Genomic DNA, 19,903 nt, shown 5'->3' with positions numbered 1-19,903 from the left:
TTATTAAAGAGATTGTGCATTTGTAAATTGTTTGGATGTTTATTTTAAAGTTGAAATTAAAGTTATGTCTTTGTTTCTTTTTGCAGGTGTGTGGCTCTCTGTAGTCTGGGTATTTGGCTCTGTGAAGAACTGGTTCATGGCACTCAGCATCCGCAGATCAAAGAAGCGCTTAATGTCATCTGTGTCACTGTCAAGGTTACGGATGCTTGATTATACAACAAAATGTACATATATTCTGCTGTTAAAGATTGATTATAAATGGAATAGAAGCATCTGTGTTGTAAAAGAACCTTCACTGGCAACATAAGTGAGCACAGCAGAGAAATGATGGCATTGCCCTTGGCCTGAGTCTTCTGAAGCCGTTCTTGATGCCTGGGCTCACTGCACTGGCACAAGTGTGTTCTGTTCATCCAGAAGAAGATTATTCCATACTCCCTGCACCCACCCCTACCAGCCTTCCTAAATCTGGACCGTCAACATGTTTGGCTTCTCTGCTTCTCACAGACAGAAGGCTAATCCACTGAAGAATGCACGCTTCAGAGACTTCAAGGAATTATTACATTTCTGTCTGAAATGAAGGCTAGGGCCAACAGACACACACACACATACTCAAACTCAGGTCCAATCAGAAAAGTCTGTTTATGATCGGGTCGATTCTATTGGCTTTTCAGAGAATCTGGTGTCAGTGGAGGGTTAGACATGAGGGTCTCTCTCCTTTGGGTGCGTTCCATGAAGCAGAATTAGGCAAAGACTCATCCCGTCTTAATCAGCTCAGATGAGGCCCACGACACAGTTTTTCAGTTTTGCTCCACACATGTCTGAGCACATTAAAGTTGCTGATTGCTTCCATTTTAACCATTAATACCTTTCTTCCAGTTCTCAAATAAAACCGTTGCTCTGGTGGCCTCAGACATTTTGCACCTGCTCATCAATTATGTGGACGAACTGCAGAAATTCCCGCCTGACACTCCAAAGAAAATAGTGGAGGTAAAGTCAGTAACACTACAAGTGAGCTGAATTTTAAGTTAAGCATGGTTTAGATGTGTGATGTTTATTTTCTGCTTTTTAGGTCCTTATTGCAACCATAACTTACCTTCTTCCAGCCACAGAGTCCTCCCCTCATGAGCTGGACAAGAGGGTATGTCTTATTAACAAATGCACCCCAACACAATGAAAGAACACACTCATGTGCATGTGAAATAAATAATTATTTTCAACCAACAACTCATGCCGGTTTTTATTAAAGAGAAAGTACACTTAAAAAACAGAACAGTTTGTCCTGTCTAGATGCAGCACATCAAGAAATGTTCCTGTTCTTACTAAAAAGAAATGCTTTATAAAGCAACTAAACTGTGTTTGCAACATTATAAGTCTTCTGAAGAAATTTGATGGGTTTGTGTGAGGAAGAGGCTTAAATTGACATAACTGTTTTGGGTGACATGAGGGTGATGCTGAGTTTCCATTTTTGAGTGTACTGTTTCTTTAAATTGGTCACCAGATTGACTTTATGCTCAGACAGCAACATTACACACTAACTAACGTTAAAAAAGTGAAATCACAATGAACCACCCTTTAAGCTTTAAGCAGCAATGTTTTCAACACTGATAATAAGAAATGTTTCTTGAGCAGTAAATCAGCATATTAGAATGATTTAGAAGGATCATGTGACACTTAACACTGGAGTGGTGGCTGCTGAAGATTACGTTTTTTGGCAGGAATAAATTAAAATTTTAAATATATCAAAATAGAAAGCATTTATTTTGAATAATTTTTGTAATAATTTATTGATTTATTTTGCTTTGTCTCTTTCCAGCTGGTTGTGTCTCTGCTGCTATGCTTGCTGGACTGGGTGATGGCTCTACCTCCAAAAACTCTCCTGCAGCCGGTCCAAGGAGCCTCGGACAATGAAAAAACTGACAAGTCCATCCTCAGCTGTATCTATAAAGTATGAGGGCCAACACACACATCTGCTATTAAACATAATTTTTATATCTCAATATGCATCATTTTATTTTGTATCGCTCTTTCATTTTTATCTTTCCCCTTTCGGAACAACTCAACACATAAGTGCACCCCACTCTTTATTTCTTTGTATTTCTAAACCATTTGTCCACCCCTCAGGTCCTCCATGGCTGTGTATATGGGGCTCAGAGCTTCAGTAACCCCAATTACTTCCCCATTCACCTGTCAGACTTGAGCAGCCCAGACTACGACCCCTTCCTACTACTGGAGAACCTGAAAGAGCCAGAGCCACTTCATTCACCCGAATCTGAACGCTCCTCTAAACTGCAGCCCGTCACTGAAGGTGAGTGCATGTCTTCTGCCTCTCTCTTGTTCTTGTTTTGACCTCACCAGTTTCTAGTTCCTATGCCTTGTCCTAACCAGTTGCGACATGGCAAGTTTTGAGCATCAAGTAATTTTTCTGTCCTCACAGAAAGCCATTGAGAATGATTGACTGTTTAATATGCAGCTATGCAAAGCACAATTTTGGACCAGTGAGACATTACTGTGGGTCAAAGTGACCTAAAAATTATTTTGTCATGTAATTTTATTAAATAACAGCTTTTTACTTGGATTAACATAGAACTAAATTGATCATTTCTCACTGTTACTGCAGGATAAGACAAAAACATGGAAAAAAACAGCTTGTCGCACAGTATCAACCATCACCCACCACATTTCTCCTATCTTTATCACCTTCTGTAGTTAAAACAAGCAGAACAAATCAGAAGAAGCAGGAATTAACTACTTGAAAATGTGTCTTCATCACCGAATCTGTTTGTTTCCTCATGCTAGTATCAGTGTGTATCAGGGAGAGGACGGGTTTGAGATTGACAGCAGGGGGCTGGTTTCCTGTGCTGCCGTTGCTGTGTCTCTCTCTCCATCAGGCGAAAATAACTAATCATTACAACCCTGAGTGAGACATGTGTCCACCACTTTCCTACCTCCATTACTCCTAGCGCTGGATTCTTGCTAGATCGGAGGGCACTCGGCGGCTGAGGTGGTCCGTACAGAAGACTGCTTCATCAGGATAAAATCCCTCCCCCAAGAGCTCCGATCTAAGAATGTTTTGGCTCATTAAGGTGGTGGAGATTGTCGCTGAATGTGATTGGTGTGCTGTGTTGATTGGGGGGAGTGGGCCTCTGGCACGTCGAGTGTACTGGTATTGGGCTGCTCTCTGCATGGTTTCTTTGTGAGTTCTGGCAGTATGTGAAGAAGGAGTGTCTCCATCGGGAGCTTCTTACCAGCATCGAGGCATCTGCACCTCTCCCCAGGCATCCTGCATTCTTCATCACACCCTAATGTCTCTGTATTCACACGAGCCGTCTGCACCTTCACTCATCTCGGCTCCGCAGGAGTTTAACACTGATAGATCTGAAAACCACTACATCCCTGATGAAACGAGTGCCTAAACTCTATTCCTTTACTTGTTTCTAACACCTTTTCATCATCACTGCAGTCTCTCCATCTCTCTCACTTTCTGATTTTTTATTAAATTCTGCACAATAGATTTAGAGATGGATCATCCGATTAGTCGATAGTGAGGTCAACTACCTAAATGTAAATTTTCTTTTGATTTATTTTATATATATTTTTAACTCTTTCTTAATTTGTTATTTTATTTTATTTTAAATATGTTTAATGGTGGTTTAGTTAGTGTGCTAACAGCATCCCGTTGGTTTGCACAGTAAAACCTATCTAAAAAGTTAACTTTCAGAAAAATAACTGGCCATTGCCATGTGTCTTGTGCTGTTTTTTGGTTTTTTTTTACAACATGTCAAATAGTACTAAATAGTCTTAAATAGTACTAAAAATGTTAAAATTGTATCATAATGCTTGTTCTTTTTGCTCCATCTTGTTGATCAGACGATGCAATTTTATGTAAGAAACACGGCTGATTATGCCAGATGACCTGAACCAGCTTATATAATAAATATACAAGGCTCCCATAATACAGATTGGTCAATAAGATGTTCGGTCAAGTTGATTAATTCCAAGAGAACATTCCAAATAGTTTTAAACTGAGCTTGAACACCCAAGTAGTAAGGGATATGTAGAACCTTATGAATGATGGGCACTCTAATTGTCTTTGAAAATCTCCAGAAATGTCTGCACATACAACTTCTTTAAATACATCTTTGTCTTTCTTTCTGTTTGTAGTGAGGAGTCGTATTCAGCAAGGCCTGATTTCAATTGCAGCGCGCACGGTCATATCCCACCTGGTCAATCACCTGGGTCACTATCCGATGAGTGGTGGTCCAGCCACTCTGACCAGCCAGGTATGCGAGAACCAGGATAACCCGTACAGCGAGAGCGCAGACCTGACCCCTGAACTCTTCGACGCACCCAACTTACAGTTCTTTGTGCTCAATGGCACCACCCTGCTGTCCTATCTACAGATCCGGGCAGAGGACGGCCTGCCCGGTGGCGGGATGTCAGCTGGCCTCACCACCACCAGTGCCTGCGTTCGGGTGATCGTGAGGGACATTTCCGGAAAACACTCCTGGGACTCTGCTGTACTGTATGGTCCACCTCATTGCATCACTCCTAGTCAAACTTTGCAACTCTACTCATCCTCCAATCAAGCAGGGGGCGATAGAGAATGTGGCCGAGATGAGGACAGTCTAGAAAGAGGCAGTCAAGAAGAACCAGAGGATGGTGATTTTCAGGAGAATGAGGAGGACCTGGATGAGCACGAGGAGGATGTGAAAGAAGACAGAGAGGAGGAAGAAGACGAGGAAGAAGAGGCAGGGCTGGAACTGATGGCCCCACAGGCCAAACGGCGGTGCAGAGAGGTGATCCCAAGCTGGGACTCCCTGCAGGATGGGGAGGACGCCCTGGATGAAATGTTGCAGTACCTGGGATACTCCAGCCCAGAGTGCCTGCAACGTACTGGTGCACTGCTCAACATTCCAGCCCCACCACCCACCTGCGTGTCCGAGAAGCAGGAGAACGACGTCATCAACGCCATCCTGAAGCAGTGCGCCGAAGAGCGGGACTTTACGCTGCATTGTGGAAATGACCTGAACATGAGGGCTGTAGTACAGCAAGAGCCAAGCCCACAGAGACCACAGTCGGCCTTTTACTACTGCAAACTGCTCCTCAACATACTAGGCATGAACTCCTGGGAGAAGAGGTAAGACTCAGGACCACTTGAACACACATTGCAGTTGCAAATGCTTGGGAATCCTGTAGGGCAGGGGTTCTGGAGGCTCCCCAGCACTACATTTTGTAGGTCTACCTTAACAGACACATCCAATTCAGGTCTTGCAGTGTCTCTACTAGCTGAGCTGACTAGTTGAATCAGGCGTGTTAGATGAGGCAGGCATGTAAAATATGCAGTGCTGGGGGGCCTCCAGAACAGGTTTGAAAACCCCTGATATAGAGTATCCATAAGTACAAATCGTATTTGTAACAAACGTGTTATGGGTGGAAAAATCCTACTTTTTCGGCAAACTCAGCGATCTTCTGAGAAAACTAATCCCATCCGAATGCAAATGTCTGTGATTGTTGACAATATTTTTTTTATAACGCGTTTCCTTGCGTGTTTTGGCCAACGCTAACTACCGTAGACGCTCTTACCATGCACATTTTTTATATGTTTGCCTCCCGGCAAAGAAATAAAAAAATTAAAACATTCAAATAAAATCAAGAGCCAGATCACATAAACTGTTAAGACTGGCTACTTTATTATCAGCGTCAGGTAATATTATTTTTATGAAGGTGATCATTTCTGCACTCAATTGCATAATGTTTTAATTATATACCTTTATGAACATTAAACATGGTTTTACTACAAATTTTGCAGGTTTGCCTGCAAATTACTGCAGATAAATTTACGATAATCATCATAAACGTGCTCACTACTTGCTTGACAGGATTTCAGCACCCGAAGTCACATTTTTTTTAATGCACTATGTATTTTTTAATTGTTCATTATTTTTGAAAAGCCTGTCTCAAGAATCAGTTATTTTCATTAACTTTCATTAAATTGTTAATTTCATCATGTCCATGTCAAAATCAACAGAGAACTTGATTACGTTGTTTGTTGTTAGTGTGTTACCAAAGCTAGTCACTTTTTTGTCAATATTGAGTTTTTGGGCAGTTTATTACTAATAACAGAAACAAATTCCTCCAACCATAATTCTGCCAATTCTGTTATGTCTTTGTTAGCATTGTTTAACCACCATATCAGAGAGTTTAATACTTTGTTCTAGGAATAAAGTGATCAACAACACTTCATCAAACCATCCTGCCATTTTTTCCCAAATTAATCACTAAATTTTTTTGGTAGCGTTTGTTAGCACAATCTGGGTGACGCTGTTGTTGAAGCCCGATAATTCATGTAAACATCCTGTTTGCTCACACCTCTCCCTGATTGCGCAGAGCCATGTTAATCTGCTTTAAACAGTCAACATTTTTCTGATCAGCTTATCCACCAATACAGACTATAGTGGTGCTCACTTACTGCGCAAACCTCAGTTTCCGTCCCACTCCAAAATACCTAATGGTTCCCCTCATTGCGTTTGACTGTGAGGGTTCAATCCCATTCCATTTTGTGGTATTACAGAGAATGGTTAAATATTTCCAGATGACAAATAATTGGAAAATTGGGGTTATTTTTCACCTTGAATGTAATGGCATTAATTTTAATGATATACATGCTCCGTTATGAGATTAATGAAGGAAAATTGTTTTTTCACCATTCCCTCATAGAGTTGCCAGGAGGGAAAAAGCTTTTCTTCAGCAGCTCTGGGTGAATGGTGTGTGTGTGTGTGTGTGTACGCAGCTTTTATGGGGGGATTAATTCATGAGGGGTCTGTTATCTGCCGAGCAGCGGCGGTACTTTTCATTTTTGCCTGATACGCCAGGTGAAAATAAAAGGCTGCTACCTTTCGAATGTGGCTGGAGGGTTATTATGAGTTGGAGAGCTGGGAGAAAATGCATAGGGGCTGTTTAATGAGGAATTGTCCTGCTGCCGCTCTCCAGGCATTCATGTATCATTTATCCGTGGTCAGAGACTAAGGCATTGCAATCCGCCGGGCCATTGTGTGTGTGAGCGCGCGTCTAATGTCGGCCTTTTATGCCGTTCGCGCGTTCGCCTCCTGAAATGGCTCACTTTCAATGGAGAAAATGAAGACCATTACATTGCAACAAGCTAATAAAGAGACCCCTGCTCAAAGAAAAGGAGAACAAAACAAAAAGTCCTTTTAGAGAGCATCGTGTGGCTTTTCCACATGACTCACGCGGCCACTTGGAGGGAGCGAAAGATAAAGAGGGGGAGAGGAAGAAAGTAACTGAACTCTGAACTATAAAAGCTGCAGACGGAAAGAAGTCGCATTATCTTAGGTTTATGATTTTTTTTTTCTTTTCATGACATCATGTGTAGGTTTTTGTTTTACGGCCTTATCGTGTCATAAGATGTTTTTCAGCGCAGGATCTTCCATTGTTTGTTTTCATTTGCGTTTCTGTCGTGGGGTCAGATTTTCCGGGAGACTGTGAGAAAAACAAGGATGACTGTAATTAAGCAGGCGGCCGCTTAATGAAAGAGATCTAACGCACAGTCTAGAACAGCGCTTCTCTAAATAGGGTCTGTGAATAATAGCTAGAGCATCCTCAAAAAACGAAAAAAATCTGTCTATCTGTCGTTCTATCTATCATTCTGTCTATAGTTCTATTATTGTCTGTCTGTTCTTCTCTGTCTGTCATATCTGTCCATCTAGATATCTTTGTATGTATCTATTACATTAATGTTGTTGTTGATCGCCTGTCTATGTGTAAGCTAATTAACCTGAAGTGATCGAAGATGAATATTTCTCTTCATTAGCTCTTATGTTTAAATGTCCTGTCTCCAGGAACAGTTTCCACCTGCTGAAGAAGAACGAAAAACTACTGAGAGAGCTGAAGAATCTGGATTCAAGGCAGTGGTATGTTATGCCACTTTTTATCCAGTGTTGTTTCTTTTAAAGCTATTAGGAACAATCTTGTAAGGGCAAAGGGACCTTATTTTCTAAAGTCTGTGAGACCACCTGACAAAAGTGCACACCTCTTTTGCTCCTAAATTTGCTTTCTTCTCTATTTACTTTTTTAGTCGTGAAACGCACAAGATTGCTGTGTTTTACGTGGCAGAGGGACAGGAAGACAAGCACTCAATACTGTCCAACACAGCCGGGAGTCAGGCCTATGAGGACTTTGTGTCAGGCCTGGGCTGGGAGGTAAAATCTTGATAATTAATTGCTGGGTGGCAATTCATTAATACATGTCCTATATATATTTAAATATTACTTGTAATATTTTATATGATATTAATACATGGGCCTAACAAACTCTTTCCTCAATGTTCAGGTGAACCTATCGAGTCATTGTGGTTTCATGGGCGGCCTGCAGAGGAACAAGAGCACGGGTTTGACCATGCCTTACTTCTCCACATCTACAGTTGAAGTGATGTTCCACGTTTCCACACGCATGCCTCCGGACTCAGACGACTCGCTCACTAAAAAGGTAAACTTGTAGAATTCGCCATTTTGAAGTCAACTTACGATTTTAGTCAGGTTACATGACAAATTTCCACCGGAGTTACTTTAGTATTATTTAGATACTATTTTAACATATATTCGTATTTTGAATTAGCTTTTGTTTTTATATTTTCATTTTTATGTTATTTAAAGTTTTAGTAATTTTGTTATATGCTTATGCCATTTTTATTAGTTGTTTTTTTAATATTTCTATATAGTTTTAATTTATTTGTATTTCATTTATTAGTAAATCATCACTTTTTTTCAGTTAGTTGCCAAGGCAATATTTTGAAGTTTAACTTTTTTTAATCCTTTTTTTTTATTTTTTTTATCTTGATTTCATTTAATTATAGTTTTAGTTTTAATTAACAATAACAAAACAGATTTTTATCACATACTGATACTTAGAGTTTTAGGACTTTATGTAAATAACCTCTGCATTTTGTATGACATACTATCTTCTGCTAAACACGAAGAAGGTGTTTCTGAACAGTGTTATTTTTACATCTAAATAACCCATTTTGCAGCTTGGCCAACTAGACCGGAGCTTTGCCTCGTGAAAGTACACCAGTCTCAAAAGAACAAGGAGAAATCTTGTTTTCCTTCTCTCAAAAGCTGCTGATTCTCTAAAGAGTTAAACTTTCCCCCTGCCAGCTCACCTGTGGCAGGCCTTTTAGATTGTAGTCTGTGTCATTTCTTTCATAGCTCTTCTGTCTAGAGTTGTCTCCAGCAGTGCAGCTCTGCTCCTCCTGTGCGATGGGTGAAGTGGGACACAGAACCTCACTGACCTGTGCGTTCACACCTCATCATTAAACCTAACTCAGGCTAATCTAAGGGGTGGGACACTTATACCTGCCGAGAGCTGCGCTTTTGTGTTTCTGGGTTCCCCATAGAGAGAAAAGGTCCTATCTGCTGTCGGAGCAGAGAAAAGGAGAAAGTAATGACTCCTAACAGCTGTACTTTATTCTCTCGTTCTGCCTCTCCCACTGGCTTTTATCTTGTCTCTCTTTTATTTAAAGAGGGATGTCGCACCCTTTCTTTTTCGCACTCTTCCTCGCAGTCGATGTGACCTTATGGAGAAACATTGCTCTCTAGTTTTTCTCTTTGTAAGGGTGTTTCTTCAACTATAGGCACTTTTTTGCCCTGTGGGCGTTTATAAATTAAACATTCTTTAAACACACTTTTTACATTCTAACTAGTTTATTTTATGTCTACTAATAAAATCCATCAGTGTACACACTCATCTCAAATGATGTACTGTTTAATAGTATTCAATGGTGGAAATGACGATGGCAAAAAGACTACTTTGTCTTGCTAAGGCTAATTTCATTGCAAACATGTATCCTAAATATACACAATTAATATTTTTATATTTTCTTGCATAAATTGACACAATCAGATTTTGACTGGAAATGATGCAAGTAAAATGTTTTGTTCAAGTTATATTTACTTTTCTCTTTACGTATCACACTTTTTTCCACTGACACTTTTGTCTGATGGTAAACAAGTATAACTTTTGGGGAAAAATGGTCAAAATCATTATTATTATTATGATTAATGGCAAAATTGGTAATGGTAATCAAACCACAACTGAGAAACAGGTGTTTTTTTCTTTTAATATATATTTTGGCTTGATAAATATTGAAATGTGTTATGATTATTTCTTTTAAGATAAATCATTCTTAAAAAATGCTAATATGTTTATTGTGGATTTTCATGTTTTAAGATTGAAGTTCTGGATCTGGAACAAAGGTAGAATCCCTTTATCCATTAAGCATGTTTTATTAGATTGCGCTGTTGTTAACCCTTTGAGAGCTTTTATTCAGTTAACTCTTTTGAAGAGATTTTTAACAGAGTTACGCCAAATACAGTTTTGGAGTTTTTAACAAAAATAAATTATAAAAACATGATATAATTTAGCCATAATATTTCTCACCATGAAAATAGCCACAGAAGCTGAACACAAACAAACAAACAAACTGAGACAAAGGTAAGCAATAAAATATAGTAGCAAAAATAAAAATAAAGGCATGGTAAAAAGTTGCCATGCCAAGTCAGTTTATTGTGACCTTCATATAACAAAAAGAACTGGTACAAGCTGTTAGTTTTAATAAAAATCAACCCCTGGGACATTAAAGTGTCCGTACTTGAAGAAACACCCGCAAATGTCTGTCTGCATGGGTATTTTTTTCCGTTCACATGGGCAGCACAAATCTAATAATGTGCAGCATTATCCTTAATGAGCTAGGCTGGAAGGCTGTGATATGGGGCTGTTTGTGGAGCGGCCAGCCCCATGCCGAATGACCAATCGCTTGTCATTAGAGCTGTCCCCTCACTTCCTCACTCATACGTCTTCTGGGGCAGAGACGAGGCGATAAGATGCTAATGCGCCCCAAAGACTTATTAATGAACGCAGATAGAAATGTGATATTGCTGCGAGGGACAGTGGAGAGGGAGGGAGGGCTACAGTGGACCGTAAGAGGGACATTTCATGGGCCGCTTATTGGGTAGGTAAAGGGTGGCTCTAATTAGATTGCCACGTTTAGTCTGAAATGGTCTCGCCTACAGCTTATTGTATCTTCTCTGTTTTTATGAGCTGGGCAGGTATGCTGAAAGGGGGGTTGTGGGATATTGTCGGGAAGATGTTGGACTGTAATTGGCTTTAAGCAGAAGGATGACAAGATGTTAGGTCTGTTTTCGTGGCCCACTTTTTTTAAACCAATATTTGTCCCTGTTAAGAGAAATGGAGGATTATGAATGCACATTGACGTCAACATGATTTTACTTCTGTGCCATATTTCTGAGTACAACTCAATCAGAAAGAAATGTAGAACTGTAGATTTGCAGATCAGTGTTTGATTGATCTTCATATAGAAAGTACAGTAGTAAGAACAGACCAGCGAGAGGGTGGAAAGTGATCTTAAATGAGTGAAATTCAGAGAGAAAAATAAAATGCAACATAGGTATACAATGTAGCTCATGTAACACAGTTTCTCATTACGGACACTTTTTCTGTTCATTTTTTGTTCAGTTTTTTGTTCGGTTCATCACTTTTTTTTCCTGCGCATTTGTACAAATTTGAGCTCAAATGATTGTAAAATGTACAAATTCACCAAAAAGTGCTTAAAAGAAACTAATGCAGATTTTTTAATATTTATCAGAAGAAAAGGCCATTGTGTTGAATGAATTTCTGATGTGATGCTACAAACTGATGTGCCATTTTTCATGATGATATATGATTTAAACTAAGATAGCCGAGATGAAAGAGCATCTTTCAGTCCTGGCTACTTTGTTGTTACTCATTTTATTTGAGAAGAGGTTGACCACTCATTCATCAGGTAATTTTCACATTTCACATCACACTATCGTTCAAAGGTTTGGGGTTAGTAATATAATGTTTTTAAGAAAGTCTATTATACTCACCAATCCTGCATTTATCTGATCAAAATACAATAAAGCAATTTAGTAAATTATTACAATTTCAAATAACTGTTTTCTGTCTTAAAATATAATTTATTTCTGTGATGCAAAGCTGAATTTTCCAGTATTCCATTACTTCAGCCTTCAGTGTCACATGATCCTTCAGAAACAATTCTAGTGCACTAATTCTAATTTTGTGCATTTCATATTATCAGTGTTGCTTAATATTTTTGTGGAAACTTTTTTTTTTTCAGGATTCTTTGCTATCTTGAAAGTTCCAAACAACAGCAATTATTTAAAGTAGAAATCTTTTTAACAGTATAAAGGCATTTCATGCCTCTTTTAAATCAATTTCATGCATCCTTGCGGAATAAAAGTATACATTTTTTTTTTATTTATTTATTTTTTATCATACTGACCCTAAACCTCTGAACAGTAGTTATAAAGTACAGTAGCAAAAATTGTTAAAGAGTTAAAGTCATCTAAAATATGACATATATACAGTACATGGGGTTTTTAGGAGGAAATTAAAATGCAGAACTGTACAAAACATGCATCTTTTTAACAACGTAAAATCAAGGATTTATGCATTCATTACCATAACTGCGGTAAGCCAGATCACTTTTCTTCTATAATTCAAACATTTCTTTTCTCTCTGTTTTTGTGTCATTGAAGTGACTGAGCACATCTTGCAATAATACATTTAATGCAGATCTATATCTTCTTATCACAATGAGGATGGGCCGTTTGAATTTCTACCAGAATGTTGCCACGATCTGCACTAAGGGCCGCCAATCGAATGTGGCATTTCTCAGAATGATATTACATGATTAAAAAAAGATGGCTGAGAGATGAAAGAAATCTCAGTCCAGACCACCTTATCATCCAATAAAACTCCAATCATTTTGTCACACGGACACACACCCTGGAACGAAATGGCAGTCCCTGGTCTGCGGCAGTGCAGCTGAAGGCTGGATGTAATTCATGGCTGTAATTTGAGCACGAGGCATGAGGTGAAGTGACGTGTGGGGCGGTTGGGCCGGTGAAGGTTTTTTTTTGGACTGCCGTCCATGCCCTGCAGGGGAGCTGAGGGGACCTCCATGCCACACACGGCTATATTCCACCCAAATTAGATTGGGTCTGTCCCTGTGCTGCATTGCCTCTCATGACTTCTCAGAGGCAAATTGGATTTGCAAGGGCTGCTGGAGAGGCTATCCAGAGCACGATCTTCCGATAGCAACTCTAAACCATGTTAACTAGACACTAAAGTGTGTCAGCAGCGCAGCCGCTGGTGCCACAGCGTACACACATTTATTTTTCTGCTTTTTTTTTTCTTCTTACAGCTGCTGTTTTATGCAATGTTTATTGTCTAACATGCTCTCTGAAGGATTCAAAAAAATGTCTATACTTGCCAATTGCAAGTGAATTGAGAACATTTGTCAGCCGTTATTGTCCATGAAAATGATAATCAATGTATTATTCTAAAATATTATTATTAAATATTATTTAATTTTAATTATTTTAATATAATATTTCATTATACAATTTAAAAATCTGTGAAGTTAATAAATATATATATTTTAAATATATTATTTTTTTATATTATATATTTATTGTCTTTCTGGCACACAATTGCCACTAAATTCAGAGAATTTATTATATAAAAACATTTTCACTTGCCAATTGCAAGTGATTTGAGAATTTAGTGGCCATAAATTTTGTTTGTAGTTCATCAAAATAAATCAGTGCATATGTTATTAAATATTTGTATTAATTAAATATATTATTTATCATAATGTTAAATAGTTTATCTTTTTTAAATGTTTTATTTTTATTTTTTTACTTTTATCTACTTATTATTATTTATTTATATGTTATTATTAAGTTATTATGTTATATTACCTTATGGCAGTTATGGCAATTATTTTGCTGCTTTGATTTTTTTTGTAGCATCATATAAAATCTAGTCACTGCTATATACATTTAAAGGTTGGAGAGTATTAATTTTGGACCTGTTCAGCTTCATGTTCCTATGATCCTTGCTGTTTTAAATAGCTTGAGCTGTAACTGCAAAGTAGAACTCTGCCGTTAAAGAAATAAACAATGTCCAAAGGACAGAGTTTGTCATTGGTTGCATAAAGGTTGTGGCCGTCGCCCGGGACAGTTGACGGGTCGCTGCGCCCATGGCCTTGGCAGTGATTGAGCGGGTCCCGGGAAGATGGAGTGATCGGTGGAAGATAGATGAGAGGAGGAGAGACGGACCGAGTGTCCGTTCACTCAACTGTCACAGCGCAAGGTTAATAACGCTGGAGTGGATAGCACTGTACCACGACTACATGCAGTCGAGATTCAGTTCAAACCAGTTACATTTTTGCTTTTGTTTTGGAGAACATGACGGTCATAAAATATGACCAGCATACAAACTCAAGGCTTCTTGTATTGTTACAGAGTAAACAATGCATACAAGTGTATTATGCATGTGAACCCCACAATGAAAGTGAGGTATCACCATTCAGCATTAAGTTACTATAGAGGAACCATATCTTTAATAAGTATACTTTAAATCTGTTTGGACAAAAGCATAATCTAAATGACATCTTTTATGTATTCTCTCTCTCCATACAGTTAAGACACTTGGGTAACGACGAAGTGCACATCGTTTGGTCCGAGCACTCACGGGACTACCGGAGAGGCATCATTCCTACTGAGTTTGGAGACGTGCTCATCATCATCTACCCCATGAAGAACCACATGTACAGCATCCAGATCATCAAAAAACCCGAGGTGAGCTCAACAGTGAACCAATAAGGTCAAAACTGTCATTTAGTTATTTCTGATTCCTGTCTGTAACTAGACATGTTACAAACAAATAATTTTATGAATTAAATCATTTTTTAATCTTTTTAATTTATTCAAATAGATTTGTGAAACATATTTAAAGCACCTGACTCTAGTAGAAAACTTTATCTGTGAGTAAAAGTGCAGGATGGGGATAAAATGTTGGATATACACTACTGTTCAAAAATGTGGTTTTTTGAACAGTAGTGTCAAATTTATTTATTTTTTAATAAATAATTAATATTTTTATTTATTTATTCAAAAAACAGTTACAATCTTTAAAAAAATCTATTTCATATAAATTTTCTTTTAACTTTCTATTCATCAAAGAAACTTGCAAAATGAATAATAGTTTTCACAAAATGTTGAACAGCACAACTGATTTCTGAAGGATCATGTGACACTGAAGACTGGAGTAATGATGCTGAAAATTCTGCTTTGTGTCACAGGAAAAAAATACATTTTAAAATATATAAAAATAAGAAACAGTTGTTTTAAATTGTTACATTTAAATTGTACATTTTTTAAATTGTAATTGTTTAAATTAAATACTATTTCACAGTATTAAGTTTTTACTGTATTTTTGATCAATACTTACAGCCTTGGTGATCATATGAGACTTTTAAAAATATTGCAAAAATTTTCACACCTCAAAATTTGGAACGGTAGTGTAAAACACTAATAATATATAAACGGCGTTATATAAATAAATATTTATTTTATTACCAAAAGAACGTGACACCTTGGACTCTTTTTGAGACTTTTTGACACTTGTGAATTAGTTTTTTTTAACCAGTTAATTGAAGCAAATTGTCTGAATGGGCCTATAGGCTAAATGCATTCCAATTCCCTGAAACCCTCGTTCATACTTTAAACTGGAAAAAATTATTTTAACGGCTGCTGAACAGAGAGATCGGTATACAGTAAAGCAGAGATATTTGTTTGTGCATCACATCCATTTGTTGTTCTGTAAATTAGCTCAATGTTTGGTACAGGAGACAGTGGAAGCATATCTGTCTTTGGGCACTACCAGCCATTGCTTCCTGCTCAGTTATGTCAGGGCTAATTGAATGAATGGGATTCTCAGAATCGAATTCCGCTGTGGAGATGGATCCGAGACGAGAGGCTCAGTCTTTCATGCAGTCTGAGGAAATGTAGAAAGATGGAGAGATAAAGAAAGATGAGGCCTGGCTTTTATGAAAGTCCATTTAGACCCCATTTCAGTGCATGAGGGCTATTCACTGTGTCTTTTCTTCTTAATGTCAGGGATTTATTTATGTAACAGGATGAAATACGTCGGAGGTTTTGACATTTCCATGCCTCCTTTTATTTGAAGGATAAAGCTGCTAGCTTATAGGATGTGTAAAGTCCTGTTCACAAAAAGTATGGTAAAACTAAGTATTTGCAAACAATGCTTTAGACCAAAACTATTCATTCTGAAAACAAAGGTTTACCTGAATATAATTTTCTTTATCTGAAAAAAATTAAAATTCACTACCGTTCTAGAGTTTGGGGTCGATAAGATAGTTATTTTGAAAGAAATTAATACTTTTATTCAGCAAAGACACATTCTGTTTATATAAGTATAAATCAATACCTTTATAATGTTACAAAAAAATTCAAATAAATGCTGTTCTTTTAGACTTTCTGTTCATCAAAGAATCCTGAAAATGTATCATGGTTTCCACAAAAATATTATGCAGCAATGATTTCAACACTGAATAAAAAGAAATGTTTCTTGAGCATCAAATCAGCATATTAGAATGATTTCTGAAGTTATGACTGGGGTAATAATGCTGAAAATTCAGCTTTGATCATGGGAATATATTACATTTCAGAATATATTCCAATAAAAAAGTTATTTTAAATTGTACTAATATTTCACAATATTTTTCTGTGTTTTTGATTAAATAAATGCAGCATTGATCAGCATAAGAGACTTCAATAAAAACATAAAAAAATATCTTAAAGGCCCCAAACTTTTAAAAAAAGTACTGTATAAAATAAAATGGATCAGAATAAAAAAAACGACCCATCACAATACAATATTTCAGACTCAGTGTGAAGGAGTTTATAGAGATTCATTGTTTTATTTTATAATCTTGTCATGCACATTTTTCATGCTGAAAATGTGGACTTATGGGAGTGTGAATAGGCCTTAATACTGATTGAAATGTGTGTTTTGTTCCTGCTTGGAGCTGCTCACATTTTGCTCTTCACAGGCCTTAATGGTAAGTGTTCATATATCATGTCATCTCACTTTCCACAGGTGCCGTTCTTTGGTCCCTTGTTTGATGGAGCCATAGTGGATGGAACTATCTTACCCACAGTGGTGCGAGCCACGGCCATCAACGCCAGCAGAGCTCTGAAATCCCTCATCCCTCTTTACCAAAATTTGTATCCTTTTCCAGACTTTAACGAGTGCACATGTGAACTTTTGTCATGTTTAAGGTGGCAGAAGCCTATTATCATTGTTACAGCCTGCTTGGTTGGTTTTCTGCTCTCTCCTCCTGCCATACAGACCTGGCTCACGTATGTACGGATTGACTTGTGAGCGGTCAGGTTGATTCTGATGGGAGCAGGTAGAGCCGCTCGATAATTATTGATGTCTTATTTCTCAGCTCTGCACATGTAGAGCACCGCTCTCTGCTCACCCAGTCAGGCGGGTGATGGAATCATTCTGATCACTCCTCAATGCCTGCTAACCGTGATGCACAGCCATTTGCTTTTGAAATGCTTCTCTGGCAATTTAGTGTTCTTTTCTGTCTCTCTTTTTCTCTGTCACACGATCTAAACCTTTGCTGTTGTACTTCATCTTTTTTTTAGGCTTTTTCAACCTCTTTTTTGTTATACATACAAGTTATTATTATACATAAGTAACACAACTTGCATTGTCTCTCAAAATAAGATTGAATAGTAGTAGTTTTGGCTTGTTTACCTTTACGTAATATTAGGGCTGTCAACTTTAATGTGGAAAAAGTTAACTGAAATCAGTTTTTATAAATGAAACCTATGTGAAACTTTTCTGCACATAAAGACAACAGTTTGATCAGAAATACAATGGAAAAAAACAGTAATATTGTGAAATATTATTGCAAATTAAAATAACTGTTTTCTATTGTAATATATTGGTCTTCAAGAAACATTTTTTATATATTATTAATATTTGTGTGGAAATTGTGAATATTTTTCAGGATATATATCCTGAATATATATCCAAGAAAAATGTTTCTTGAAGACATACATACATACACATATTGTACAAATATTGTAAAAAAAAATAAAAAAAAATAATATATATATATTTAAAATAGCACAATATACATTTCTTTACTGTCAATTTTGATTAAGTTAATGCATCCTTGCTGAACAAACGTATTAAAAAAAAAAAACATTTTACTGACCCCAAACTTTTGAACAATAATGTTTATTACGTATTATTGTTTTGGGAATCTGTGGTTCCTATTTTGATTTAATTTCTCATCTAATTCTGATCCTTTTTAACACTGCATTATATTATGAGATTAATTGCAATTTCTAAATCTAATGAATTGACAGCTCTAATAATTAGTGGTGCTTACCGAGGTTGTTAGTGTGTTTTAGTGTTTGTAGTATGTTTTAGGGTTAGTGATTTGGACCTTTAGTATTAAACTTTAGCTATTGCTTTAAGTGATTGGACTGGCTAGAGTGGGAAAAATCCCATAGTTTTACATTGAAGGATGAACCTGAGCCATATCTATAGACCAGAATATTATTGATGGTTGGCTCTTTTGACTCTTAAAGGATCATCATTTTGATAAGAAAAAAGCAATTTTTAAGAAAGAAGGCCTTTGGTCAGAATGAGACAAGCAGCCTGGATTTGAACTTGTTAGCAACCGACCACCCATCATCATTTTTGCATGGTCAAGTGCCACTATAAAAATCTAGTTTCTTTTACTTTGACAGTCTGCTTTGTTTTGTCCATAAACAGTTATTGCTAACTAATTACAGCCACTGTATGCTTTAGATAATGTTCAGTATCCGAACATTTCCAAGTCCAAATCCAGCCTCTCTTGTCTCGTTGGCACCAAAGACCTTTAACCTTTCTTTAAGAGCGCTCTTTTCTTCTCAAAGAGATGCTACTTCCAGAAAACAAAGCGAAGTCGGAGAGGAGGGGAGAAAAAGAGAGAGAGAAAAGGGGGGGAAAGCGATTCTCATCTGCCATGTCCTCCAAGCCAGAGAGATTGTTTGGCTCAGCTTGAGTCTTTCGCTCGCAGCAATCTCGCCCATCTGTGTGCCTGCGCGGAGCTCGATAGTGGACTGAGCTATTGATTGGCGTGAGCCGCACAGGTCGATGCTCCTGACAGCCTGAATTACAGTAATCTGTCATTATCGACGGATGTCTCTCCAAACCTTTTCTCTCTCTCCGTCTTTCTCTTTTCTCTCTCGGTCTGTTTTTCTTTCAGTCTGATTCCCTTTATTTTGAAACTATCCCTCCCTCTTTTTTTCTCTTTCTTTGAGCGCCCTCGCACCTTCTTTTCATTCTGTTGTTTCAATAATTGATGACTGTGAGGGATGGATGGCAGGCTAGTAGTGATTAGAAGATCTATGTGCCAGACGAGCTGCTCTCCTACAATGAATACGGGCCGTGAGACTGAGAGGACCCCAGGGATGTAAGGAAGGAAGTCACAGTATCTCCTGCTTACCTGTTGATGGTGCCGCCACATGCAGTCATTGCCGAGAGAGAGAAAGTGATGTAGCCTAATTGTCCCTCTAGCATCCTCGTATCTCTGAATCAATCACTAACGGGAGGTGTGGTGTAGTAGTTAAAGTGCAGAGCTGGTAAAGTTGCTGGTTCAGTCCCCATAAGGAACTAGTCATGAGCCATCATCAAATTCGTTCCACTCACCCTCATCGTAAGGTCATAAATTATGAGATATCTAGAATTTTAGGGTTGGGTATCGATAGTTTTCCAAAATTGATTCAATTCCAATTCACAAGCTCTCAAATTTGATTCACTTTGGTTAAATTCTGATTCATTTGAGTATATTGTAGTAATTAATTTTTTCTTAGAATTGCTTACTTATGAAAGGTTTTCTACTGCTAATGCAGTAACACACATAAATTACATTATTATTTAGTTTCTGTTG

General features: G+C 37.6%; 1 protein-coding gene across 2 annotated transcripts in view; it reads left to right on the top strand.

Annotated features, from left to right (window-relative positions):
* Positions 1–19,903, top strand: part of LOC107693153 (ral GTPase-activating protein subunit alpha-1-like) — a 67,230-nt gene that overhangs the window by 34,143 nt on the left and 13,184 nt on the right. For both annotated transcript variants that reach the window (XM_016492429.1, XM_016492430.1), the window contains exons 28-38: positions 87–195; positions 877–987; positions 1,070–1,138; positions 1,814–1,945; positions 2,122–2,305; positions 4,162–5,137; positions 7,857–7,928; positions 8,093–8,216; positions 8,347–8,502; positions 14,562–14,720; positions 17,044–17,171. In XM_016492429.1, the coding sequence (XP_016347915.1) occupies positions 87–195; positions 877–987; positions 1,070–1,138; positions 1,814–1,945; positions 2,122–2,305; positions 4,162–5,137; positions 7,857–7,928; positions 8,093–8,216; positions 8,347–8,502; positions 14,562–14,720; positions 17,044–17,171 (2,220 nt within the window). The remainder of the gene's footprint in view (positions 1–86; positions 196–876; positions 988–1,069; positions 1,139–1,813; positions 1,946–2,121; positions 2,306–4,161; positions 5,138–7,856; positions 7,929–8,092; positions 8,217–8,346; positions 8,503–14,561; positions 14,721–17,043; positions 17,172–19,903) is intronic.

Source organism: Sinocyclocheilus anshuiensis, unplaced genomic scaffold (assembly GCF_001515605.1).
Source record: "Sinocyclocheilus anshuiensis isolate Anshui unplaced genomic scaffold, SAMN03320099.WGS_v1.1 scaffold222, whole genome shotgun sequence".
In the NCBI taxonomy this organism is placed as follows: Eukaryota; Metazoa; Chordata; class Actinopteri; order Cypriniformes; family Cyprinidae; genus Sinocyclocheilus; species Sinocyclocheilus anshuiensis.
The sequence above is the reverse complement of the archived record's forward strand: the minus strand, read 5'-3'. Positions and strand labels throughout refer to the sequence as shown.